At 43.5% G+C, this 17,714-nt stretch overlaps 1 protein-coding gene across 1 annotated transcript in view; it reads right to left on the reverse strand.

Annotated features, from left to right (window-relative positions):
- LOC308293232 (retinoic acid receptor beta-like) overlaps positions 1–17,714 on the reverse strand; it is a gene marked incomplete at both ends in the record, with an annotated part of 170,317 nt that overhangs the window by 81,858 nt on the left and 70,745 nt on the right. Inside the window, one exon of the mRNA XM_080735668.1 lies at positions 13,336–13,484. Within this exon, the coding sequence (XP_080591794.1) occupies positions 13,336–13,484 (149 nt within the window). The remainder of the gene's footprint in view (positions 1–13,335; positions 13,485–17,714) is intronic.

Below are 17,714 nucleotides of genomic sequence, written 5' to 3' on the forward strand. Positions count from 1 at the left end.
ACCGTCACAGAGGATGCATTTATGCATGTGCTTCTGGGAGGCCAGGCTGGCCATATGTCTGCATGACAGCTCCAAGCTTTAACACGTCAATCACTACAAGCTGTCCTCTCATGTTAATGAGACACAGGGACCGCTAGTGGTCCAAGACCTTTTCAGGCCATGATTTCTGCCTCTAATATCTGACAATTTGCCCAATGTTAAATTTGTCATTTTAGAAGTATTAAAAAGTCCTTAAATTGTCACTTTAAGGGGCGCCCGCTGGCCTGGTGGTCAAGGCGCTTACCATATACTAGGCTATGATGCCTGCTGGCGTCGCCGGTTCGATTCCCGATCCGGACGACCTTTGCCACATGTCATTCCCCATCTCTCTCCCCATTTCCTGTCAGTCTACTGTCCTATCGAATAAAGGCATAAAAAGCCCAAAAACAAATCTTTAAAAAAAAAATTGTCACTTTAGAAATGTGCAGATACCCTCTATACACTTAAACTTTATGTTGGTTTGTTTACTGTTGAGTGAGAAAACAATGTTGCACATTAAGTTAATCATCTGGGGACCCCCTAAAATAATTTGGGGACCCCCCTGGGGGTCCCAACCCACAGGTCGAGAACCACTGATCTAAGAAAACATTTAGACCAAGCACCAAAAGCTATTCAATAAAAAAAAAACGTCATAAAAATAAATATTGTGAAAATAGCAGATCTACAAGGTCTTCTACGATGGGAGAGGCCCTGTGAGCTTGTAGATCTGATCCACAATATTCACTTCTTTCTCATAGTTGACAATTTGATCAATGTTTGACCAGTTTATAGTTTAGTTTGTTGATTACCTTCAATGCAATATTTTTTTTCTTTTCCCTTTTCCTTTCCATTCCCTTTTCCCCCTTCTTTATTTTTCTTTTCTTTTCCTTTCCTTTCCTTTCCTTTCCTTTCCTTTCCTTTCCTTTCCTTTTCTTTTCTAGTAGTCGGGGGAGTTAGGGAGATTACATGGTAATTTCGTGCTAATCAGTCTAAAAGCGCCAAATATTGCACAAATGTAGCCCAGGGCATGCTCTAATGATTTAGCTAGGGCGCCCGAGTCTGCGACCTTCGGGGTCGCCACAACGGCCAAATCAAGTTGGGCTCCCATCGACTTTCTATACAGGAGGAAAATACCCAGAAAAACACTTTTTTCCTGGGGCCAAGTGCAACATTGGGCAGAAGACAGACAGCATTGGCGTTCGTTGGTGAAGACCTTATGTGCTACCTAGCACCAAGAGGATTAAGACCTTATGTGCTACCTAGCACCAAGAGGATTAAGACCTTATGTGCTACCTAGCACCAAGAGGATTAAGACCTTATGTGCTACCTAGCACCAAGAGGATTAAGACCTTATGTGCTACCTAGCACCAAGAGGATTAAGACCTTATGTGCTACCTAGCACTAAGAGGATTAAGACCTTATGTGCTACCTAGCACTAAGAGGATTAAGACCTTATGTGCTACCTAGCACTAAGAGGATTAAGACCTTATGTGCTACCTAGCACCAAGAGGATTAAGACCTTATGTGCTACCTAGCACTAAGAGGATTAAGACCTTATGTGCTACCTAGCACTAAGAGGATTAAGACCTTATGTGCTACCTAGCACCAAGAGGATTAAGACCTTATGTGCTACCTAGCACCAAGAGGATTAAGACCTTATGTGCTACCTAGCACCAAGAGGATTAAGACCTTATGTGCTACCTAGCACCAAGAGGATTAAGACCTTATGTGCTACCTAGCACCAAGAGGATTAAGACCTTATGTGCTACCTAGCACCAAGAGGATTAAGACCTTATGTGCTACCTAGCACTAAGAGGATTAAGACCTTATGTGCTACCTAGCACTAAGAGGATTAAGACCTTATGTGCTACCTAGCACCAAGAGGATTAAGACCTTATGTGCTACCTAGCACCAAGAGGATTAAGACCTTATGTGCTACCTAGCACCAAGAGGATTAAGACCTTATGTGCTACCTAGCACCAAGAGGATTAAGACCTTATGTGCTACCTAGCACCAAGAGGATTAAGACCTTATGTGCTACCTAGCACCAAGAGGATTAAGACCTTATGTGCTACCTAGCACCAAGAGGATTAAGACCTTATGTGCTACCTAGCACCAAGAGGATTAAGACCTTATGTGCTACCTAGCACCAAGAGGATTAAGACCTTATGTGCTACCTAGCACTAAGAGGATTAAGACCTTATGTGCTACCTAGCACGAAGAGGATTAAGACCTTATGTGCTACCTAGCACTAAGAGGATTAAGACCTTATGTGCTACCTAGCACCAAGAGGATTAAGACCTTATGTGCTACCTAGCACTAAGAGGATTAAGACCTTATGTGCTACCTAGCACCAAGAGGATTAAGACCTTATGTGTTACCTAGCACCAAGAGGATTAAGACCTTATGTGCTACCTAGCACCAAGAGGATTAAGACCTTATGTGCTACCTAGCACCAAGAGGATTAAGACCTTATGTGCTACCTAGCACTAAGAGGATTAAGACCTTATGTGCTACCTAGCACCAAGAGGATTAAGACCTTATGTGCTACCTAGCACCAAGAGGATTAAGACCTTATGTGCTACCTAGCACCAAGAGGATTAAGACCTTATGTGCTACCTAGCACCAAGAGGATTAAGACCGTATGTGCTACCTAGCACCAAGAGGATTAAGACCTTATGTGCTACCTAGCACCAAGAGGATTAAGACCTTATGTGCTACCTAGCACCAAGAGGATTAAGACCTTATGTGCTACCTAGCACTAAGAGGATTAAGACCTTATGTGCTACCTAGCACTAAGAGGATTAAGACCTTATGTGCTACCTAGCACTAAAAGGATTAAGACCTTATGTGCTACCTAGCACTAAGAGGATTAAGACCTTATGTGCTACCTAGCACTAAGAGGATTAAGACCTTATGTGCTACCTAGCACTAAGAGGATTAAGACCTTATGTGCTACCTAGCACTAAGAGGATTAAGACCTTATGTGCTACCTAGCACTAAGAGGATTAAGACCTTATGTGCTACCTAGCACCAAGAGGATTAAGACCTTATGTGCTACCTAGCACTAAGAGGATTAAGACCTTATGTGCTACCTAGCACCAAGAGGATTAAGACCTTATGTGCTACCTAGCACCAAGAGGATTAAGACCTTATGTGCTACCTAGCACTAAGAGGATTAAGACCTTATGTGCTACCTAGCACCAAGAGGATTAAGACCTTATGTGCTACCTAGCACTAAGAGGATTAAGACCTTATGTGCTACCTAGCACCAAGAGGATTAAGACCGTATGTGCTACCTAGCACTAAGAGGATTAAGACCTTATGTGCTACCTAGCACCAAGAGGATTAAGACCTTATGTGCTACCTAGCACCAAGAGGATTAAGACCTTATGTGCTACCTAGCACCAAGAGGATTAAGACCTTATGTGCTACCTAGCACTAAGAGGATTAAGACCTTATGTGCTACCTAGCACTAAGAGGATTAAGACCTTATGTGCTACCTAGCACCAAGAGGATTAAGACCTTATGTGCTACCTAGCACCAAGAGGATTAAGACCTTATGTGCTACCTAGCACCAAGAGGATTAAGACCTTATGTGCTACCTAGCACCAAGAGGATTAAGACCTTATGTGCTACCTAGCACTAAGAGGATTAAGACCTTATGTGCTACCTAGCACCAAGAGGATTAAGACTTTATGTGCTACCTAGCACCAAGAGGATTAAGACCTTATGTGCTACCTAGCACCAAGAGGATTAAGACCTTATGTGCTACCTAGCACCAAGAGGATTAAGACCTTATGTGCTACCTAGCACTAAGAGGATTAAGACCTTATGTGCTACCTAGCACGAAGAGGATTAAGACCTTATGTGCTACCTAGCACTAAGAGGATTAAGACCTTATGTGCTACCTAGCACCAAGAGGATTAAGACCTTATGTGCTACCTAGCACTAAGAGGATTAAGACCTTATGTGCTACCTAGCACCAAGAGGATTAAGACCTTATGTGTTACCTAGCACCAAGAGGATTAAGACCTTATGTGCTACCTAGCACCAAGAGGATTAAGACCTTATGTGCTACCTAGCACCAAGAGGATTAAGACCTTATGTGCTACCTAGCACTAAGAGGATTAAGACCTTATGTGCTACCTAGCACCAAGAGGATTAAGACCTTATGTGCTACCTAGCACCAAGAGGATTAAGACCTTATGTGCTACCTAGCACTAAGAGGATTAAGACCTTATGTGCTACCTAGCACGAAGAGGATTAAGACCTTATGTGCTACCTAGCACTAAGAGGATTAAGACCTTATGTGCTACCTAGCACCAAGAGGATTAAGACCTTATGTGCTACCTAGCACTAAGAGGATTAAGACCTTATGTGCTACCTAGCACCAAGAGGATTAAGACCTTATGTGTTACCTAGCACCAAGAGGATTAAGACCTTATGTGCTACCTAGCACCAAGAGGATTAAGACCTTATGTGCTACCTAGCACCAAGAGGATTAAGACCTTATGTGCTACCTAGCACTAAGAGGATTAAGACCTTATGTGCTACCTAGCACCAAGAGGATTAAGACCTTATGTGCTACCTAGCACCAAGAGGATTAAGACCTTATGTGCTACCTAGCACCAAGAGGATTAAGACCTTATGTGCTACCTAGCACCAAGAGGATTAAGACCGTATGTGCTACCTAGCACCAAGAGGATTAAGACCTTATGTGCTACCTAGCACCAAGAGGATTAAGACCTTATGTGCTACCTAGCACTAAGAGGATTAAGACCTTATGTGCTACCTAGCACTAAGAGGATTAAGACCTTATGTGCTACCTAGCACTAAAAGGATTAAGACCTTATGTGCTACCTAGCACTAAGAGGATTAAGACCTTATGTGCTACCTAGCACTAAGAGGATTAAGACCTTATGTGCTACCTAGCACTAAGAGGATTAAGACCTTATGTGCTACCTAGCACTAAGAGGATTAAGACCTTATGTGCTACCTAGCACTAAGAGGATTAAGACCTTATGTGCTACCTAGCACCAAGAGGATTAAGACCTTATGTGCTACCTAGCACTAAGAGGATTAAGACCTTATGTGCTACCTAGCACCAAGAGGATTAAGACCTTATGTGCTACCTAGCACCAAGAGGATTAAGACCTTATGTGCTACCTAGCACTAAGAGGATTAAGACCTTATGTGCTACCTAGCACCAAGAGGATTAAGACCTTATGTGCTACCTAGCACTAAGAGGATTAAGACCTTATGTGCTACCTAGCACCAAGAGGATTAAGACCGTATGTGCTACCTAGCACTAAGAGGATTAAGACCTTATGTGCTACCTAGCACCAAGAGGATTAAGACCTTATGTGCTACCTAGCACCAAGAGGATTAAGACCTTATGTGCTACCTAGCACCAAGAGGATTAAGACCTTATGTGCTACCTAGCACTAAGAGGATTAAGACCTTATGTGCTACCTAGCACCAAGAGGATTAAGACCTTATGTGCTACCTAGCACCAAGAGGATTAAGACCTTATGTGCTACCTAGCACTAAGAGGATTAAGACCTTATGTGCTACCTAGCACCAAGAGGATTAAGACCTTATGTGCTACCTAGCACCAAGAGGATTAAGACCTTATGTGCTACCTAGCACCAAGAGGATTAAGACCTTATGTGCTACCTAGCACCAAGAGGATTAAGACCTTATGTGCTACCTAGCACCAAGAGGATTAAGACCTTATGTGCTACCTAGCACTAAGAGGATTAAGACCTTATGTGCTACCTAGCACCAAGAGGATTAAGTAAGTAAGTGAATCCATTGCAAGCATTTGTTTTGCACAAAAAACATTCCTTGGGCTACAAATGGCCCCAGAAAACGATGGTCTAGTGATGAAAAGTGATGACTCGTCACTTTTCAGAGTTTTGTGGGTGTTTTCTGGAGCTGTGGCGACCCCGAAGGTCGCCGACTCGGGCGCCCTAGCTAAATCGTTAGAGCATGCCCTGAGCTACATCTGTGCAAAATTTGGCGCTTTTAGACTGATTCGCACGAGAAAAAAAAACCCTAAGGCCTCTGACTAAAATGAATGCTCACCCATATATGCATCGTTTTCTGAGGCCATTTCCCCCGACTATTAGGTACATAAAGTCCTTGCATTTTCACTTCACTATCCCGTGGGAGGGAATCCCCAAATAAACTCATGTGGGGGGGGCCTCACCATACAACGATCCCCTCGCGTCTCACACAACAATGCTGTTGTCATGGAGACCCCCCCCCCCCTCTCTAATCCCCCCTGGTTAATCCTCCAGATGATGGAAGATCAAGGTTAAAATACACTGAATTTACTGGTTTCAGTTTTCATCACACACGCACGCGCACACGTGCACACACACACGCACACACACGGCAAAACATAGTCTTGGCCATGCTTTTCTGTCGCGTGGAGACAATAGTTATCATTATTTTTTTCAACATAATGCACATGTACAGCTGAGGATGCTTTTTACATTGTCTTTGCTCTTTTGCCTTTTGCACTCTTTCTTTCCTAAGTCATTATTACTTATTATTTTATCTTTAGATTTGTTTTTGTTTTTTGTTGTTTTGCAATTATTTTATTTTATATTTACCACTGCATTGTCTGTAAGGATGCCAAACCAAAATAACTTTTACTCTTATGTACAAAAGACCTGACAGTAAAGTACAACCTTGGACCTTGATATTCATGTCATTTATTTGTCCCGTATCAGGGCCGGGCTACACCAAGCCGTTTTGCACGCGTCAGTGCGTATGCGTGCGTATGCGGGGTCGTGCGCGCCTATGCGCGTTTTGGATAGATCCAATGTATATCAATTCAGCTGGCTACACCAGGCCTACGGATAGCCCGAACCACGGATACGCATTCCCTAAAAATAGGATCGGTTCTATTTTTTAAGCAAGCGTATGCGTTTTGTACACAGACTATCTGGTCTTCCTCACATATACTCCCTGGAGCGCTTACGCAAGCGTCTTCACGGACAGTACGCGCGTATGCGCGCATTTTTTGGTGTAGTCTGTAAATAAAGCATCCCATCGGGGGGTGTGGATGTTAACTGAGGGTCCCTCACAGCGTGACCCCTATTAAAACGGGACCCCCGCTCAGGTCAAAGGTCACGCCAAGCTGTTAAGCTGAGGCTTATATGAGTGCATTCATGTTGGGACACACACACACACGCACGCACGCACGCACGCACGCACGCACGCACGCACGCACGCACACACGCACACACACACACACACACTTATATGAGTGCATTCATGAGTTGGGGGGGGGGGGTAGGGGGGACCTCAGTTTGACCCAAACCCCCTCCCACCCCCATCCAGACAGAGATGATCCCCCCATACACCCCCCCCCCATAGATTCCAAACATTCCACTGGCCTCAATTACAGAGGAGTGGGATCAGCCTGTATGGACCCCCAAAGATCACCCCGCCTCTATACACTACTGCACCGCGCACACTTTCCTCTGAGAGGGTACAAATGGAACCAAATGGACTCGTAAGGGTCCCTTTGGTTCCATAGGAGTTGCACATGTCCAGAGTGTTATTTAGATAGCATGTTGTCCTGTTCATTATTAACAATGTATTCCTATAGTTTCTTTGAGGCACTGCTTTGTTCTCTGTGACTGTTTACTGAGTTCATGTATGTTCTGTTGTACTGCTCTGCATGTTTCTTCACCATACTGTCCATACCTAACAGAAACAACCTTTACAGTATCACCCGTATCGCTTCCAAGATCATCACAATTCCAACATCCACACTGTCTGATACCAGTAAGACTCCCTAATCGGGAGATAAGTGACCGGCAGGTCACAGCGTGATTTTACGCCAAAATGTGTAGGAGAAGTGTCCAAAAACTTGTTTGTAAAAATGGGCCTGATGGTGGCGCTATATGGGACAGATCCATGTTGATGAGATGAGTGTAGACATGCTGTGTACCGATTTGTGTGATTTTAGGGAAAGATCTGTAGGAGCAGTGTCCAAAAATGTGTTTTAAAAATTCGGCCTGAAGGTGGCGCTAAATGGGACAGATCCATGTTGATGACATGAGTGTAGAGGAAGTGTGTACCGATTTGTGTGATTTTAGGGCGAAATGTGTAGGAGCAGTGTCCAAAAATGTGTTTTAAAAAATCGGCCTGAAGGTGGCGCTAAATGGGACAGATCCATGTTGAAGACATGAGTGTAGACATACTGTGTACCGATTTGCGTGATTGTAGGGCAAAAATTGTAGGAGCAGTGTCCAAAAATGAGTTTTTCAAGAATCGGCCTCATGGTGGCGCTAGAAGAGGGGCATGTGAGAAGTGATGGATGGAGGTTGTGGTTTGGCAGGCAAGGAGTATGTGTGCAAAATTTGGCATGGATCGGTGCAACGGTTGCGGAGATATGAGCAGGGCAAAAGTGTGACGTGTGACGTGTGACGGACAGACAGACAGACAGACAGACAGCCGGTGGAGGTTTTGGTAGTAAGTGTGACCTGACGGTCGCAATGAACAGTAACAGTAGCAGGGGCGTCACAAGGGGTAGGAAAGTGGGACTGAGTTACCAGGGCCCTGGAGGGGCCCTAGTAACTTTAGCTATTGAAAAATAGCAGATATACAAGCTCACAGCGCGGCACCGAGTGCCACGCTGCGAGCTTGTAGATCTGCTATTTTTGAAAAGTCGTGAAAATGTCCTCAAATCTTTGAATATATGTATTTTTTAAGTGAACATTTGTAACTCAAATTTTGCTTCTGGGGGGTCCCTGGAACAAAATATTTTGAGATGGGGGGTCCTTCACATGAAAAAGTTTGAGCATCACTGACATGGAAACAAAGGTTTCTTGGCACACATTTTCACGATTTTTCAAAAATAGCAGATCTACAAGCTCGCAGCGCGGCACCAAGTGCCGCGCTGTGAGCTTGTAGATCTGCTGTCTTTCAATAGTTAACATTCATGGGGGGCCCGCAGTGAATCCTTGTACCCAGGGCCCAGAATTTGGTGTGACGCCCCTGAACAGTAGCGTAGCGACCCCCCGCCGGGCCCCAATGCCAGGTTTTCACCACAGCCCCCCCCCCCCCCACCACCACCACCGACTGATCCTTCAACATGGGTCAGAAACAGCGCAGCACAGCGGCTGCCAACACAATAACATACAGTAGGCAACAGCGGCCATCAGAACACAATAGGTACAGTATAAATCAGGGGTCTTCAACGTTTTCAGACCGAGGACCCCTTAGTTAAGGGAGAGATGAAGCAGGGACCCCCACAACCATTTCATAGATTCCACATAGTTTCATCGTTTGACAGCACAATCATCAGTGAATTTTGGATTCATGTCAATTTGTATTTCAGGTATTTAACCACGTGAGCCGTCATTACCTAATAAACTTGACCTTTTACTCTGTAAAACAAACCTCTTTGCCGAAAATAGCCGTAGATCGGCTAATTTCGGTTACAGTTCTCAGAATATGGACACTAGGGTTCAAGTGGACGGTTAATATAAAAAGGATTGGAAGATTTGGAGGACCCCCTGTAGTAACTCTGTCTGAGGACCCCCTGTTGAAGACCCCTGGTATAAATGCTATTAATTACCTTTGAGTGGAAATTCTGTTCCTAATCGTCCTCTGATCGAGTCACGGACTGATCAACAATATCCTACTTGCTTCTGTAGCCTACAACTTTTTTTCTCTTTTAATTGGGTGGCGGGCCCACCAAAGAAATCAGATATTAGTTTCAGAGCCATGCTGTAAAAAACAACCGATAACAGCCCTAAAAAGACAGCAGGTCTCACTCACAGCTGAAGAGAGAAGATTCTTCATGCCTACCGCTAAAAGTAAACAGGACACAGCTGTCCTCAAGCAACTGATCACATTGGGTAATCAGTAGCACTCGTCAAGAGGGGCAATAGAGTGTCTTCTCAATCCGGTAAGAATTTCAAAATAAACCTTTTTTTTTCTTTTTTTTTCCCGGAGCGGTGGCGGGCCTCCTCCCCCCCGGGCCCTAATGCGACTGCATCGGCTGCTTCCCCTATAGCTCCGCCCTTGAACAATAAGACCATCACACACTTAGCACTCTCAATAACACATGACACTGATCATCCTCTGTGTCTCTACGTCCACCTCTTTCCATCAGGGTGAAATCCCAGTCCGAGTTGAGACGGAGTGTGGGAGGGGGTCGAGGTACTGTACAGCAGTGGTTCTCAAACTGTGGGTCGGGTCCCCCAGGGGGGTCCCCAAATTGTTTTTTGGAGGGTCCCCAAATGTTTAGCTAAATGTTAACATTGTTTTCTCACTCAACAGTAAACAGACCAACGTACAATATAGTTGTATACAGGGTATCTGCACATTTCCAAAGACCTTTTTAGTACCTTTTAGACCTTTTAGTTTGAGCTCTGGTAAAAAAGATGGTCAAATTATCAAATATTAGAGGCAGAAAGTGTGAAAATAGCAAATCTACATGCTCACAACATCTCACGTGAGCATGTAGATCTGCTATTTTCACAATGGAAAAGATGGAGTCAAACTAAATGTAATGCCAACTCCTACAATTCCAAGTGCTCGTCAGGGTGGGAGGGGGGGGGGGGGGGGGGTCCCCTGTTAACTCATTCAGTGCCATCCGGCCACAAGGGGCGCTAGAGTGCCAGAAATTTCTCCATAGACCTTCTTTATAGCTTTCGTCGACCCTCTCCCAACTGGCTTGTGTTTTCACTCCAGTCAATGCTATGGGTGACGAGAGGAGGAAGCTAGCTGACACGTAGCCAAAATGCTAACCCATTTAGAAGCCCGATCTAAAGCTATTTCAGCCGCAAAAAACTTTCTTTCTGGGAACACAATCCGGAGAAAATCCTGTCTAAAGATGTGATTTATTATTGGAGTGGGCGGCGCGATGCGGCCGTTAGCGCGAATACGGCCCGTGGATGGCCGAGTAGAAGTCCCAGCATTGAAGGACGTCTAGACCGGGGCTTCGTTGAGGCCTCCGATTAAATAATTCATTTTATTAAATATCCCGAACATGTTCGGGATAGGCACGCTGGAATACGTCCCGGTACGAGGTTTTTTTTGGGGGGCTCTAAACTTTATTTTAAACCATTTTCAATGGAATAAATCGTCGGAGCATCTAGTGTCTCTCGTTGGTGAGCGCTGGGCGAGCCGGGACCACCCACGTTGCTCCAAGCAGCTCGGGGTAAGTAAAATAGCAAATAAAAAATTGTTTTTGATCCCGAATATCCCGAACATGTTCGGGATAGGCACTGTAAGGGTTAAAAGATGATTATTTTGTGGGTTGCGGCCTGAAAAGTTTGGGAACCAATGAGGTAGAGAGAGAGTATAGGGAAGTGGCATGTAGCAAAAATAACATACAAAAAAGATTTGAAAAACGAACTCCTTGAAAGCATAATTTTCAAGATGGCATAATATTCCCTCCCAATTCATATGCATTTTAATCTCCTGTGGACCAAGTGCACCATGATTTGGATGATGTTGGCCAAATCCCCTCCCAGCTATGAGAGGGACCTGTTAGGAGGGGTAAGAGCAGTGTTGGGGAAGTTCACTTTCTACATGAACTAAACTAGTTCAAATTCAAGTTCTCAACTTCTAAAATGAACTAGTTCATTTCATAGTTCATAATTAGTAAGACTCCCTTTAGAAACACACACACAAACCTTAGAAGGCAATGGTAGCCAATCAGGAGGGAATATGGAAAATGGGACCAATCCATGTTGATGACATGACTGTAGAGATACTGTGTACCGCTTTGTGTGATTTTAGGCCAAAATGTGTAGGAACAGTGTCCAAAAATGTGTTTTGCAAGAATCAGCCTCATGGTGGCGCTAGATGGGACAGATGCATGTTGATGACATGACTATAGAGATACTGTGTACCACTTTGCATGATATTTGGGCAAAATCTGTAGGAGCAGTGTCCAAAAATATGTTTTGCAAGAATCGGCCTCATGGTGGCGCTAGAAGAGGGCCATGTGAGAAATTAAGTTGTGGTTTGCCAGCCAAGGAGTGTGGGTGAAAAGTTTGGCATGGATAGGGGCAACGGTGGCGGATATCAGAGTAGGGCCAAAAGTGTGACGTGACGGACAGACAGACAGACAGACAGACAGACAGACAGCCAGCCGGTGGAGCTTTTCATAGTAACTTGCGACAAACAAACACTGGGTAAGTCTTACCTTGCAGCCCTCACATGCATTGACTCCATAGTGGAGATAGATAGATAGATAGATAGATAGATAGATAGATAGATAGATAGATAGATAGATAGATAGATAGATAGATAGATAGATAGATAGATAGATAGATAGATAGATAGATAGATAGATAGATAGATAGATAGATAGATGTATAGATCCTTACCTTGCAGCCCTCACATGCACTGACTCCATAGTGGAGTTGTATAGATAGATAGATAGATAGATAGATAGATAGATAGATAGATAGATAGATAGATAGATAGATAGATAGATAGATAGATAGATAGATAGATAGATAGATAGATAGATAGATAGATAGATAGATAGATCCTTACCTTGCAGCCCTCACATGCACTGACTCCATAGTGGAGTTGTATAGATAGATAGATAGATAGATAGATAGATAGATAGATAGATAGATAGATAGATAGATAGATAGATAGATAGATAGATAGATAGATAGATAGATAGATAGATAGATAGATAGATAGATGGATGTATAGATCCTTACCTTGCAGCCCTCACATGCACTGACTCCATAGTGGAGTTGTATAGATAGATAGATAGATAGATAGATAGATAGATAGATAGATAGATAGATAGATAGATAGATAGATAGATAGATAGATAGATAGATAGATAGATAGATCCTTACCTTGCAGCCCTCACATGCACTGACTCCATAGTGGAGTTGTATAGACAGGTAGGTAGATAGATAGATAGAGAGATGGATGGTATAGATAGATGTATAGATCCTTACCTTGCAGCCCTCACATGCACTGACTCCATAGTGGAGTTGTATAGACAGGTAGGTAGATAGATAGATAGAGAGATGGATGGTATAGATAGATGTATAGATCCTTACCTTGCAGCCCTCACATGCACTGACTCCATAGTGGAGTTGTATAGATAGATGTATAGATGTATAGATAGATAGATAGATAGATAGATGTATAGATGTATAGATAGATAGATAGATAGATAGATAGATAGATAGATAGATAGATAGATAGATAGATGTATAGATGTATAGATGGATAGATGGATAGATAGATAGATAGATAGATAGATAGATAGATAGATAGATGTATAGATGTATAGATCCTTACCTTGCAGCCCTCACATGCACTGACTCCATAGTGGTATCCAGAGCTCTTGTCCTGACAGACGAAGCAGGGCTTGTAGATTCTGGGAGGGGGGATGGGGGAGGGGGGGCTGGGGACCAGCTCCTCTGAACTGGTGCTCTGGGTCTCAATGGCTGAAACAAGACAAGAAGACAACAACATAAGAATGTCTCAATGGCTGCAACGAGACAAGAACACAACAACACAACAACATAAGAATGTCTCAATGGCTGCAACGAGACAAGAACACAACAACACAACAACATAAGAATGGGCAGGGGGGAGGGGGGGCTGGGGACCAACTCCTCTGAACTGGTGCTCTGGGTCTCAATGGCTGCAACGACACAACAAGACAACATAAGAATGTCTCAATGGCTGCAACGACACAACAAGACAACATAAGAATGTCTCAATGGCTGCAACGACACAACAAGACAACATAAGAATGTCTCAATGGCTGCAACGACACAACAAGACAAGAATGTCTCAATGGCTGCAACGAGACAAGAAGACAAGAATGTCTCAATGGCTGCAACGAGACAAGAAGACAACAACACAACAACATAAGAATGTCTCAATGGCTGCAACGACACAACAAGACAAGAATGTCTCAATGGCTGCAACGAGACAAGAAGACAACAACACAACAACATAAGAATGTCTCAATGGCTGCAACGAGACAAGAAGACAACAACACAACAACATAAGAATGTTTCAATGGCTGCAACGAGACAAGAAGACAACAACACAACAACATAAGAATGTCTCAATGGCTGCAACGAGACAAGAAGACAACAACACAACAACATAAGAATGTCTCAATGGCTGCAACGAGACAAGAACACAACAACACAACAACATAAGAATGGGCAGGGGGGAGGGGGGGCTGGGGACCAACTCCTCTGAACTGGTGCTCTGGGTCTCAATGGCTGCAACGACACAACAAGACAACATAAGAATGTCTCAATGGCTGCAACGACACAACAAGACAACATAAGAATGTCTCAATGGCTGCAACGACACAACAAGACAAGAATGTCTCAATGGCTGCAACGAGACAAGAAGACAACAACACAACAACATAAGAATGTCTCAATGGCTGCAACGAGACAAGAACACAACAACACAACAACATAAGAATGGGCAGGGGGGAGGGGGGGCTGGGGACCAACTCCTCTGAACTGGTGCTCTGGGTCTCAATGGCTGCAACGAGACAAGAAGACAAGAATGTCTCAATGGCTGCAACGAGACAAGAAGACAAGAATGTCTCAATGGCTGCAACGAGACAAGAAGACAACAACACAACAACATAAGAATGTCTCAATGGCTGCAACGACACAACAAGACAAGAATGTCTCAATGGCTGCAACGAGACAAGAAGACAACAACACAACAACATAAGAATGTCTCAATGGCTGCAACGAGACAATAACACAACAACACAACAACATAAGAATGGGCAGGGGGGAGGGGGGGCTGGGGACCAACTCCTCTGAACTGGTGCTCTGGGTCTCAATGGCTGCAACGACACAACAAGACAACATAAGAATGTCTCAATGGCTGCAACGACACAACAAGACAAGAATGTCTCAATGGCTGCAACGAGACAAGAAGACAAGAATGTCTCAATGGCTGCAACGAGACAAGAAGACAACAACACAACAACATAAGAATGTCTCAATGGCTGCAACGACACAACAAGACAAGAATGTCTCAATGGCTGCAACGAGACAAGAAGACAACAACACAACAACATAAGAATGTCTCAATGGCTGCAACGAGACAAGAACACAACAACACAACAACATAATAATGTTTCAATGGCTGCAACGAGACAAGAAGACAACAACACAACAACATAAGAATGTCTCAATGGCTGCAACGAGACAAGAACACAACAACACAACAACATAAGAATGTTTCAATGGCTGCAACGAGACAAGAAGACAACAACACAACAACATAAGAATGTTTCAATGGCTGCAACGAGACAAGAAGACAACAACACAACAACATAAGAATGTTTCAATGGCTGCAACGACACAACAAGACAAGAATGTCTCAATGGCTGCAACGAGACAAGAAGACAAGAATGTTTCAATGGCTGCAACGACACAACAACATAATAATGTTTCAATGGCTGCAACGAGACAAGAAGACAACAACACAACAACATAAGAATGTCTCAATGGCTGCAACGACACAACAAGACAAGAATGTCTCAATGGCTGCAACGAGACAAGAAGACAACAACACAACAACATAAGAATGTCTCAATGGCTGCAACGAGACAAGAACACAACAACACAACAACATAAGAATGTTTCAATGGCTGCAACGAGACAAGAACACAACAACACAACAACATAAGAATGTCTCAATGGCTGCAACGAGACAAGAAGACAACAACACAACAACATAAGAATGTTTCAATGGCTGCAACGAGACAAGAAGACAACAACACAACAACATAAGAATGTCTCAATGGCTGCAACGAGACAACAAGACAAGAATGTTTCAATGGCTGCAACGAGACAAGAAGACAACAACACAACAACATAAGAATGTCTCAATGGCTGCAACGACACAACAAGACAAGAATGTCTCAATGGCTGCAACGAGACAAGAAGACAACAACACAACAACATAAGAATGTCTCAATGGCTGCAACGAGACAAGAACACAACAACACAACAACATAAGAATGTCTCAATGGCTGCAACGAGACAAGAAGACAACAACACAACAACATAAGAATGTTTCAATGGCTGCAACGAGACAAGAACACAACAACACAACAACATAAGAATGTCTCAATGGCTGCAACGAGACAAGAAGACAACAACACAACAACATAAGAATGTTTCAATGGCTGCAACGAGACAAGAACACAACAACACAACAACATAAGAATGTTTCAATGGCTGCAACGAGACAAGAAGACAACAACACAACAACATAAGAATGTTTCAATGGCTGCAACGAGACAAGAACACAACAACACAACAACATAAGAATGTCTCAATGGCTGCAACGAGACAAGAAGACAACAACATAAGAATGTTTCAATGGCTGCAACGAGACAAGAAGACAACAACACAACAACATAAGAATGTCTCAATGGCTGCAACGACACAACAAGACAAGAATGTCTCAATGGCTGCAACGAGACAAGAAGACAACAACACAACAACATAAGAATGTCTCAATGGCTGCAACGAGACAAGAACACAACAACACAACAACATAAGAATGTTTCAATGGCTGCAACGACACAACAAGACAAGAATGTCTCAATGGCTGCAACAACACAACAACATAAGAATGTCTCAATGGCTGCAACGAGACAAGAAGACAACAACACAACAACATAAGAATGTTTCAATGGCTGCAACGAGACAAGAAGACAACAACACAACAACATAAGAATGTCTCAATGGCTGCAACGACACAACAAGACAAGAATGTCTCAATGGCTGCAACAACACAACAACATAAGAATGTCTCAATGGCTGCAACGAGACAAGAAGACAACAACACAACAACATAAGAATGTTTCAATGGCTGCAACGAGACAAGAAGACAACAACACAACAACATAAGAATGTCTCAATGGCTGCAACGACACAACAAGACAAGAATGTCTCAATGGCTGCAACAACACAACAACATAAGAATGTCTCAATGGCTGCAACGAGACAAGAAGACAACAACACAACAACATAAGAATGTCTCAATGGCTGCAACGAGACAAGAAGACAACAACACAACAACATAAGAATGTTTCAATGGCTGCAACGAGACAAGAAGACAACAACACAACAACATAAGAATGTCTCAATGGCTGCAACGACACAACAAGACAAGAATGTCTCAATGGCTGCAACGAGACAAGAAGACAACAACACAACAACATAAGAATGTCTCAATGGCTGCAACGAGACAAGAACACAACAACACAACAACACAAGAATGTTTCAATGGCTGCAACGAGACAAGAAGACAACAACATAAGAATGTTTCAATGGCTGCAACGAGACAAGAAGACAACAACACAACAACATAAGAATGTCTCAATGGCTGCAACGACACAACAAGACAAGAATGTCTCAATGGCTGCAACGAGACAAGAAGACAACAACACAACAACATAAGAATGTCTCAATGGCTGCAACGAGACAAGAAGACAACAACACAACAACATAAGAATGTCTCAATGGCTGCAACGAGACAAGAAGACAAGAAGACAACAAGACAACAACATAAGGATGAGAAGGTATTAAAGGAGCGCGGTCTCATACCGCGCTACCGAGGAGTTGACCCGTGGTTGGACTGGCCGACACGCCGATGGTCTATTTCAGGGG

Source organism: Nannobrachium achirus, assembly GCF_963921795.1.
Source record: "Nannobrachium achirus genome assembly, chromosome: 10".
Lineage (NCBI taxonomy): Eukaryota > Metazoa > Chordata > Actinopteri > Myctophiformes > Myctophidae > Nannobrachium > Nannobrachium achirus.